Consider the following 11684-nt stretch of genomic DNA (forward strand, 5'->3'; position numbering starts at 1 on the left):
TGACCATGAGAAACAAAATTCGCCTCCCGGGTGGCGCAGTGGTCTAGGGCACTGCATCGCAGCGCTAGCTGTGCCACCAGAGATTCTGGGTTCGCGCCCAGGCTCTGTTGCAGCCGGCCACGACCGGGAGGTCCGTGGGGCGACGCACAATTGGCCTAGCGTCGTCCGGATTAGGGAGGGTTTGGCCGGTAGGGATATCCTTGTCCCATCGCGCACCAGCGACTCCTGTGACGGGCCAGGCGCATTGCGCCCTAACCAAGGTCGCCAGGTGCACGGTGTTTCCTCCGACACATTGGTGCTTCCGGGTTGGATGCGCGCTGTGTTAAGAAGCAGTGAGGCTTGGTTGGGTTGTGTTTCGGAGGACGCATGGCTTTCGACCTTCGTCTCTCCCGAGCCCGTATGGGAGTTGTAGAGATGAGACAAGATAGTAATTACTAACAATTGGATACCACGAAATTGGAGAGAAAAAGGGCGTAAAGAAAAAAAAGAGAAACAAAATTCTCCGGTCTGATGAAACCAAGATTGAACTCTTTGGCCTGAATGCCAAGCGTCACGTCTGGAGGAAACCAGGCACCGCTCATATCCTGGCCAATACCATCCCTACGGTGAAGCATGGTGGTAGCAGCATCATGCCGTGGGGATCTTTTTCAGCGGCAGGGACTGGGGGACTAGTCAGGTTTGAGGGATAGAGCAAAGTAAACCTGCTCCAGAGCGCTCAAGACCTCAGACTGGGGCGGAAGGTTCACCTTCCAACAGGACAACGACCCTAAGCACACAGCCAAGACAACACAGGAGTGGCTTCGGGACAAGTCTCTGAATGCCCTTGAGTGGCCCAGCCAGAGCTTCGGACTTGAACCCAATCGAACATCTCTGGAGAGACCTGAAAATAGCTTTGCGTCAACGCTCCCCATTCAACCTGACAGAGCTTGAGCGGATCTGCAGAGAAGAATGGGAGAAAGTTGCCGAATATAGGTGTGTCAAGCTTGTAGCGTCATACCCAAGAAGTCTTGAGGCTGTCATCGCTGGCAAAAGTGCTTCAACAAAGGGTCTGAATACTTATGTGAATTTGCAAAAATATCTAAACCTGTTTTTGTTTTGTCATTATGGGGTATTATTGATGAGAAAAACAATTTATTCAATTTTAGAATACGGCTGTAACGTAACAAAATCTGGAAAAAGTGAAGGTCTGAATATTTTCCGAATGCCCTGTATGTATAAAATACAGGAAAATTTTGTTTTTGACTGCACTGGGCCCTAAAGACTTTAGGAATAATGACAGATTGATGATCCTGCCTTGTTATTTTCCTTTCTTCTGTCTACTGCTCTTCCTGTGCATTGGGATGTCATCACCCTGCTGCATCTCAGACACCACTGGTATGTGCTTGAAGTATGAAATCCTGAGGGAACGTATTGGATTTGGGGAAAAATCCAGGGTGGTCCAAAAGCTAATAGGGGATAGACGAGCATAATCCATGGCGAAACCTTTGACTGGACAAAATGGCAGTTTCTGGACCCTGTCTATTACATAACTTACAGTGCCTTCAGAAAGTATTCATACCCCTTGACTTATTCCACATTTTGTTGTTACAGCCTGAATTCAAAATGGATATCAAAGTGAAAACATGTTTATTGAAATTGAAATACAGAAAGATTTCATTTACATAAGTATTCACACCCCTGAGTCTATACTTTGTAGAAGCACTTTTGGCAGTGATTACAGCTGTGAGTCTTTCTGGGGATTGTGCAACATTTGCCCGTTAGTCTTTAAAAAAAATCTTACATTTGTCAAATTGGTTGTTGATCATTAGATCTAGATCTTGAAGTAATTTATGTTAAAAAAAAAAATGGTTAAAGAGCAACAGTAAAATAACAGTAGCGAGGCTATATGCAGGGGGTACTGGTACAGAGTCAATGTATGGGAGCACCGGTTAGTCAAGGTAATTGAGGTAATATGTACATGTATGTAGAGTTAAAATGCACTATCTTCTTAGTAAGCAACTCCAGTGTAGATTTGGCCTTGTGTTTAAGTTATTGTCCTGCTGAGAAAAAAACTCCCCAGCCCTCAACAATTACAAGCATACCCATAACATGATGAAGCCACCACTATGCTTGAGAATATGGAGACTGGTACTAAATAATGTGTTGTATTGGATTTGCCCCAAACATAACACTTTGTATTTAGGACAAAAGTTTATTGCTTTGCCAAATGTTTTGCAGTATTACTTTAGTTCCTTGTTACAAACAGGATGCTTGTTTTGGAATATTTTTAGGCTTCCTTCTTTTCACTCTGTCAATTATGTTCGTATTGTGGAGTAACGATAATGTTGTTGATCCATCCTCAAACTATGTAACTGTTTTAAAGTCACCATCGCCCTCATGCTGAAATCCCTGAGTGGTTTCCTTCCTTTCTGGCAACTGAGTTAGGAAGGATGCCTGTATCTTTGTAGTGACTGGGTGTATTGATACACCATCCAAAGTGTAATTAATCACTTCACCATGCTCAAGGGGATATTCAATGTCTGCTTTTTTTTACCCATCTACCAATAGTTGCCCTTCTTTGCGAGGCATTGGAAGACCTCCCTGGTCTTTGTGGTTGAATCTGTCTTTGAAATTCACTGCTCGAGGAACCTTACTGATAATTGTCTGTGTGGGGTACAGAGATGAGGTAGTCATTCAAAAATCATGTTAAACACTATTGCGCACAAAGCCAGTCCATGCAACTTATTATGTGACTTGTTAAGCACATTGTTACTCCTGAACTTATTTAGGCTTTCCAAAACATAGGGGTTGAATACTTATTGACAAGACATTTCAGCTTCAAATGTTTTATTAATTTGTAAAACTTTCGGGGAGAAAATCCACTTTGACATTGTTTGACATTGTGTGTTGGTGTGTAGGCCCCAAAAAATCTAAATGTAATCCATTTTAAATTCAGACTGTAACACAACCAAACATGGAAAAAGTCAAGGGGTGTGAATACTTTCTGAAGGCACTGTAGCTAACACACCTACTGTCTGGTTACATCACAACCAGACAGCATTTTTAGCGTTTGAAAAATCTAAGGTCATTTTAATGTGAGAGAAGAAATTAGATGATGTACTTTAATGTTTGTATGTTTAATGCTGTTTCATTCTGTTTTAAATATGTCCTGTGCTTGTTCTTTTTGTCTCAGACTTACCACTACCCCCAATAGAGGACAGTGTTGCAGTAAGTTAACGTACACATCATAATTTGTCATGCGTGGTTATGTGCATACTATAATGTTGCGCACTGTTATTGGTATTTTGCATTGTTGAATGGTGTTTTTCCAGGTGTACATAGTGGTGGGGATCGCTGGCGTGGCACTCATTGGATGTGTCCTGATGGTGATCATTCTGAAATACGGAAGAAACTCAAAGTTTGGGATGAAGGGTAAAGCTTTTCTTTTTAATCTTAGTTTAGTCGTTTTTCAAACCAGTATTGAGACTTGCAGGCCTCCCATTTGGATAACGATGAACAGCTTGTTTTAGGTGCACATTTCTACAGTTTTAATTCCATTTAACCCCACCACATTTCAGCTTATGTTCGGCGACATAATAACATACAGAAGTCAAACACTCCTCTCATAATTGTATTTCCTCCCACTGGGGTCCTCCCCTTCCTCCTCAGGCTCCTCCTCAGTCATCAGTAACGACGATGACTCCGCCAGTCCTCTTCATCACGTCTCCAACGGCAACAACACCCCGTCGTCCTCGGAGATGGGCCACGACGCGGTGATCATTGGAATGACAAAGATCCCTGTCATCGAGAACCCACAGTATTTCCGCCAATCTGGCAGCATGCTGAAATCGGACACGTGTGAGTTACCGTGGCGCGGAGGTCTGCTGGTGTTGTAACCCGGTCTTTTTCTGATAAATCCATGACAGGGCCACTGCGACTGGATGGACTTCATGGCGATGACTTTGGTTGACCTCTTGCCGGATGACTTGCAGTTAATGTTGTAATATCAGACTGTATGGCACAGAGGATGTCACTAGACAGACACACACATCTGACTATTTCACTTGTAGCCCTGTGAGGAAATGTAGTTCTGTAATGGTTACAATGTCCATACTCGTCTGACAAGCGTCCAGAATATCACAGTTTCACTGTTTTTCCTCTATACAGAGTAGACTAGGGCTGTTAACTTTAGTGTATGTAATGTGTAGGGCCAGGAGTTTTTCCTGACCACTTGACCTGACTAATTCTAACTAGGGCCCAGAGTTTTTCCCGGTCAGTTCACACGATGTTCAGGAAAAACTCAAGCCTCTAGACTAGGGCCTTGTGATAGCCTTACTTCATCTGTCTCTTTACATCCCAGTTGTCCAGCACATCAAGAGACACAACATTGTGCTGAAGCGTGAGCTGGGAGAGGGGGCCTTTGGGAAGGTGTTCCTGGCTGAGTGCTACAACCTGATCCCAGATCAGGACAAGATCCTGGTGGCTGTCAAGGTAAAGTATGGCCATCTATGCATGCCATTTCAAACAATCAACACGCACTTTAGTCCTGGCTTTGATTTTTATTTTTTTAAGAACAGCTAAGTATAAACTATTTAGCTGTTTGTGCTTTTCCCATATGTGAGGATTCTATGTACATTGTTTTGGATAATAGCACGGCAAACAAGTATATTAGGATTTAATCGAATTTTGTAGGAAGGAGACTTTGAAACAATCACCATTCCCATCAATCAATGGTTAAATGATGCTGTGCGTGTGTGTGTGTGTGTGTGTGTGTGCTTGCACGTGCACATGCATCCCTGTCCTCCTCAGACGTTGAAAGAGGCCAGTGAGAGCGGCCGAGCCGACTTCCACCGGGAGGCGGAGCTACTGACCAACCTGCAGCATGAGCACATCGTTACCTTCTATGGCGTGTGTGTGGAGAGTGACCCGCTCATCATGGTGTTCGAGTACATGAAGCACGGCGACCTCAACAAGTTCCTCAGGTATTGTCCTGTGTCCCAATGTCTTTGTGCGAATGTGCGTGTGATTTACGTTTGCCAATTCACGTGTACTGTATTAAATTACTAACGGACGTAAATACTCGATGTGAGCAATGTGTATGTTTTGTGTCTGTTTTTATCCTTTTACTGTAAGCCAGAGCACCAAAGACACATTTACACTCTGTGCAAACTTAATGCATAATAAAGGTGTCTAATCTAATCAGTCATGAAAGGTTATGGGGGATTTTAGCACATACAGTACCAGTCAAAAGTTTGGACACCTACACATTCAATAGTTTTTCTTTATTTTTACTCTTTTCTACATTGTAGAATAATAGTGAAGACATCAAACTATGAAATAACACATATGGAATCATGTAGTAACCAAAAAAGTGTTAAACAAATCAAAATATATTTTACATTTTAGATTCTTCAAAGTAGCCACCCTTTGCCTTGATACTTTGCATACTCTTTGCATTCTCTCAACCAGCTTCATGAGGTAGTCACCTGGAATGCATTTCAATTAACAGGTGTGCCTTGTTAAAATATAAATTGTGGAATTTCTTTCCTTCTTAATGCATTTGAGCCAATCAATTGTGTTGTGACAAGGTAGGGGTAGTATACAGAACATGGCCCTATTTGGTAAAAGACCAAGTGAATCAAGCCTTCATGGTCGAATAGCTGCAAAGAAATCCCTACTAAAGAACACCAATAATAAGAAGAGACTTGCTTGGGCCAAGAAACATGAGCAATGGACATTAGACCGTTGGAAATCTGAGATTTGGACTCATCAGAAAGAAAACCACCGTTTCTTTGTGAGACAGAGTAGATGAACGGATGATCTCCGCATGTGTGGTTCCCGCCGTGAAACATGGAGGAGGAGGTGTGATGGTGTGGGGGTGATTGCTGGTGACACTGTCTGATTTATTTAGAATTCAAGGCACACTTAAACAGCATGGCTACCTCTGCAGCAATAAGCCATCCCATATGGTTTGCACTTAGTGGGACTATCATTTGATTTTTAACAGGACAATGAACCAAAACACACCTCCAGGCTGTGTAATGGCTATTTGACCAAAGACCTCAACCCATGTGAGATGGTTTGGGATGAGTTTGATCGCAGTGTGAAGGAAAAGCAGCCAACAGCTCAGCATATGTGAGATCTCCTTCAAGACTGTTGGAAAGCATTCCAGGTGAAGCTGGTTGAGATAATGCCAAGAGTGTGTGAAGGGTGGCTACTTTGAAGAATCTAAAATATGAAATTATTTTAATTTGTTTAAACACTTTTTTGGTTACTAAATGATTCCATATGTGTTATTTCATTTTTGATGTCTTCGCCATTATTCTTCAATGCAGAAAATAGTAAAACTAAAGAAAAACCCTTGAATGAGTAGGTGTGTCCAAACTTTTGACTAGTACTGTATGTAAGTGTGATACTTTATTTGAATTGAAACTGGGTAACTGCAATGGAAGCGAATGAGTTTGCACTTCTCCAATTAAGTCCTCTTTGTAGTCAATTGTAGATAACTATAGTTAGCATGGTGTTTGACCCACCTGTGTTGTGGTGTAGGTCCCATGGTCCTGACGCAGTGCTGATGGCTGATGGGCAGCACAGCCTGATGGTGGAGCTGACCCAGTCCCAGATGCTGCTCATCGCCCAGCAGATCGCTGCAGGCATGGTCTACCTGGCCTCCCAGCACTTTGTCCACAGGGACCTGGCCACACGCAACTGTCTGGTGGGAGAGAACCTGCTGGTCAAGATTGGGGACTTTGGCATGTCCAGGGATGTGTACAGTACCGACTACTACAGAGTGAGTCTGTGGGCATGCACACAAACACACACACACACACACACACACACACACACACACACACAAGCAAGACAGGAATACACTCATGTGTAATTAGAATTTGGTTTTGGTTTGTAACAGCCATGCTGTTACAGCAATAATTTTAACCATCAATTTTTGCAAATTCTATAATCTGCATAGAATTGCTGTTTCCATGGTAATAGGGGGCAACAGTGCAAAATGCACTGGCAGTTTTTTTTCCCTGAGCAAGGAGTTCATGCTTGACGTTGCATTTATGCCGTGATGCAAATTTAGCCTTGAATTCTCTATTTTAAGGCCTTTTCAGAGGCAAGCTACTGCTCCTAAAATACCTAGATTCATGAACACGCTTCTCCTTATCACCCCCCTTTCTATCCAGTATCTAACCTAGTTCTTATAAAATGAGTGAGGGAAAACATTGTCTACCTTAGCAGATAGCCTGGTAGCCTAACCTGTTTCTGTTTTACCCAACTCCTTTGTTGTTGTTATGCCAAATTGGCATGATATTGGCTACTTAAAGCACAAACAGATTGGGCTAACAGGCTAACTGCTATCTGCTACTGTCTAGCTTCTACTAGAACAGTATAGACAACACTACAGGCTTTAATGCGATTTCATGCCTGCATGGGCCCAAAAATATTTTGGCCATCTCAGATTGATCTGACAAATCTCACATAGAAACTTAATTGGGAGGATGGATGTTTGATATTCTTTTTACATTTGGGTCAGAAACATTTTTTTTTTAAATCATAATGAAAGTGTCCATTTTAGGCCCTTTTTAGACCTATACATGCCCCTTGTAAGACTTAATGATCTGTGAACCGTACATGATACAGACAACACCTTGGTGTCATTGTCCTCCTAATAGTGTGCTCATTTTTAGACATATTGTTTTAAACAATATATTCTACAAGTACATCACATTTCTAAAGTGGGCTCTCTGCTACTTTCAAAGTTCTGATACATTTTATGAGCAGCACCAACACAATGAATGGGGAAATGGATTCAAAGGGAACTCCCTCTGCTGGTGATTTGCTGAATGTGCAATCCTACAGGAGGCTTGTGATTGGTTAATGACATACAATGTCAATTTCTTTGTATAAAATTGATAATTTCTTCAAAAGTACCAGAGAGCCCACTCTGGGAAGTTGATGTTTGAATAGTATATTGTTCCAAACAATGTCTAAAAATAAGCAAATTCAAAAAGGTTACTTTTGAGATATGAATAATATTTTTTTATGTTGAATAAATTAATGGGAATTTTATTTCAGAACATAGACATACTCCATGTTTTAGAGCACACATTAAAAGGAGTAAGATGACAAGATGCTTCACAAATTATTTGTTTCTTACAGGAGGCATGTATAGGTCTAAAAAGGGCCTAAAACGGCCACTTTCATCGTTTTATATACAGTACCAGTCAAAGGTTTGGACACCTACTCATTCAAGGGTTTTTCTTTATTTTTACTATTTTCTACCTTGTAGAATAATAGTGAAGATATCAAAATTATGAAATAACACATATGGAATCATGTAGTAACCCAAAAAGTTTTAAACAAATCAACATATATTTGAGATTCTTCAAAGTAGCCACCCTTTACTCGATGTCAGCTTTGCACACTCTTGGCATTCTCTCAACCAGCCTCATGAGGTATTCACCTGGAATGCATTTCAATTAACAGGTGTGCCTTGTTAATTTGTGGAATTTCTTTCCTTAGTGCATTTGAGTCAATCAGTTATGTTGTGACAAGGTAGGGGGGTATACAGAAGATGGCCCTGTTTGGTAAAATACCAAATGCATATTATGGCAGGAACAGCTCAAATAAGCAGAGAGAAATGACAGTCCATCATTACTTTAAGACATGAAGATCAGTCAATGCGGAAAATTTCAAAGAACTTTGAAAGTTTCTTCAAGTGCAGTCACAAAAACCATCAAGCGCTATGATGAAACTGGCTCTCATGAGGACCACCACAGGAAAGGAAGACCGAGAGTTCCCTTTGCTGCAAAGGATGTTCATTAGAGTTACCGGCACCTCAGAAATTGCAGCCCAAATAAATATTTCAGAGTTCAAGTAACAGACACATCTCAACTGTTCAGAGGAGACTGTGTGAATCAAGCCTTCATGGTTAAATTGCTGCAAGGAAACCACTACTAAAGGCCACCAATAAGAAGAAGAGACTTGCTTGGGCCAAGAAACACGAGCAATGGACGTTAGACCGGAGGAAATCTGTCCAAATTTGAGATTTTTTGTTCTAACCGCCGTGTCTTTGAGACTCATAGTAAGTGAACAGATGATCTCCGCATGTGTGGTTCCCACTGTGAAGCATGGAGGAGATATGATGATGTGGGGGTGCTTTGCTGGTGACACTGTCTGTGATTTATTTAGAAATCAAGGCACACTTAACCAGCATGGCTACCATAGCATTCTGCAGCGATACGCCATCCCATCTGGTTTGCGCTTAGTGGGACTATCAATTGTTTTTCAACAGTACAATGACCAAACACACCTCCCAGGCTGTGTAGGAGCTATTTGATCAAGGAGTGTGCTGGAGTGCTGCATCAGATGACCTGGCCTCCACAATCACCCGACCTCAACCCAATTGAAATGGTTTAGGATGAGTTGGACCGCAGAGTGAAGGAAAAGCAGTCAACGAGTGCTCAGCATATACGGGAACTCATTCAAGACTGTTGGAATAGCATTCCAGGTGAAATCTGGTTGAGAGAATGCCAAGAGTGCGCAAAGCCGTCAAGGCAATGGGTGGCTACTTTGAAGAATCTAATTTATATATTATATATCAAAGATATATTTTGATTTATTTAACACTTTTTTGGTTACTATATGATTCCATATGTTATTTCATAGTTTTTACTTCTTCTATTATTCTACAATGTAGAAAATAGTAAAAATAAAAAAAAATCCTTGAATGAGTAGTGTCCAAACTTTTGACTGGTACTGTGTGTGTGTGTGTGTGTGTATTATATTATTTATTAAAACATTTTTTAAAGCATGTTAAACCTTCCTCCCAATTATGTTTTTATTTGAGAATTGCCAGAACAATCTGTTTTACCAAAAATATTTTGCGCCATGCTGGCATTATCTTAAAGAGCCACTGAACATGTCAATTGGCACGTGTGTTTTTCTGTTGCTCATTAGAAAAACACGATTTAATTTTCAAGATTTCATGTTTGTCCCCCATGAGACACTGTAGACGCAGAAGAAGTCTATTTAATTTCCTCATAATCCTCAGAATGAATCTAAAATAACTCATGGCATCTGTAATTAATTTAGACGTTTTTGCAGAGGATGTTTTAGTTGCGCAATTTTACATCGAACTAAGGTGTTTGGTGCAGTATTTCTGAAGTAACACACGGTTGTTCCAAACTCCCTTTTAGGCGAGACTGACTTTATGACCAAAATTATCCTATTTACACGTTGTAGTCAATTTTGACACTAGAATAACTGTTCCTGACTCAAATCGATGCCATGTAGGCCGTTTTCAAAGGGATTTGTTGCTTTTTAAAGGCAGTCGCTCAGATTTGGCTCTTAGATCCAGACTTGTTCTGTGTCCCAATCAGCCCCAGGCCTGGGGTCTATGTAGACTACAGTCCCCTCTGCTGCTTCCTGGCCCTCCCTCGGGAGAATCAATACAAAACAGATTAATGTAACTGAGACCCATCACCCCCCCCCCTCCAATCAGAGGGCAGCATATGAATATGCCCACTCACTAATACACAGTATCCGCTATTGTGATCATATAGGAAGACCAACGATGCAGCTGAACAGCAATTGGGTCAACACATGGAAACATTTGAACTGACAATCATGTCAATATCAGACAAGGCCTAACGGTACCAATACAGGCAAAACATGTTGGGTTTTAATACCTTTTTTAAATATCTCATAATATTGATTTCCATGACAACTGTAGGCCCACCCAATACACATTTGTGTACGTGACCTTTAAACAAATGTTAATAGGCCTTAATAGTAGGTTGGTTACTGACCTGACTGACAACACCTTTCCATCTAACCCTGTTTTTTGGGCCGTCTCCCGTTCATTCCAGCCTTCGTCCTCATTTGACCTTCTCTGTGGTTTTCCTGGATGGTTCTTGATGGATCCTTTGTCTGTTTCCAGGTGGGGGGTCACACCATGCTGCCCATCCGCTGGATGCCTCCTGAGAGCATCATGTACCGGCGGTTCACCACGGAGAGTGATGTCTGGAGTCTGGGCGTGGTCCTCTGGGAGATCTTCACCTATGGGAAGCAGCCCTGGTACCAGCTCTCCAACAATGAGGTCAGTAGTCTCTTATCACAGACAGCAGCACTCTTGAGATTTGGTTCTGGGTTCCCGAGATTACAAGGTCTTAGACACAAACTCAAACCTTTCCTACAGTAGATTGACTACACTGGTATCACAGCACTTGAGCTCCAATGAGATTTATTGTCAACTTCAAATACGTCAGTCTTCTGTAGTCTCCATTTTTCTAATCTTAGTTGCAGTATATCACATTTGTATTGTCCGTATACATCGACTGTACAAAAAATTAGGAACACCTGCTCTCTCTATGACACGGCGTGACCAGGTGAATCCAGGTGAAAGCTATGATTCCTTATTGATGTCACGTGGTAAGTCCACTTCAATCAGTGTAGATGAAGGGCAGGAGACGGGTTAAAGAAGGGGGGGGGGGGGGATTGCAACGCAATATTAGGAAGTTGTTCCTAATGTTTTATTCTCTGTGTAGATTTTTATGCGTTATGAATATACGTTTCCTGGAAATCTATTAGATGAAACCAAGGCTAATATGTCTGAGTCTAAAAAACATATCACCTTGGTAAACCTCACTTTGTTTAGATGCCATTATCATGTGAGCAATGGCTTCCTTAATTGCCCCTGA

The 11684-nt window shown here is 41.6% G+C and overlaps 1 protein-coding gene across 1 annotated transcript in view; it reads left to right on the top strand.

Annotated features, from left to right (window-relative positions):
- LOC139543734 (BDNF/NT-3 growth factors receptor-like) overlaps positions 1 to 11684 on the top strand; it is a 32159-nt gene that overhangs the window by 9196 nt on the left and 11279 nt on the right. The window contains exons 10-17 of the mRNA XM_071350098.1: positions 1366 to 1374; positions 3173 to 3207; positions 3312 to 3411; positions 3649 to 3837; positions 4340 to 4470; positions 4789 to 4961; positions 6529 to 6769; positions 10925 to 11083. Of these exons, the coding sequence (XP_071206199.1) occupies positions 1366 to 1374; positions 3173 to 3207; positions 3312 to 3411; positions 3649 to 3837; positions 4340 to 4470; positions 4789 to 4961; positions 6529 to 6769; positions 10925 to 11083 (1037 nt within the window). The remainder of the gene's footprint in view (positions 1 to 1365; positions 1375 to 3172; positions 3208 to 3311; positions 3412 to 3648; positions 3838 to 4339; positions 4471 to 4788; positions 4962 to 6528; positions 6770 to 10924; positions 11084 to 11684) is intronic.

This window comes from Salvelinus alpinus, chromosome 18, assembly GCF_045679555.1.
Source record: "Salvelinus alpinus chromosome 18, SLU_Salpinus.1, whole genome shotgun sequence".
NCBI lineage: Eukaryota > Metazoa > Chordata > Actinopteri > Salmoniformes > Salmonidae > Salvelinus > Salvelinus alpinus.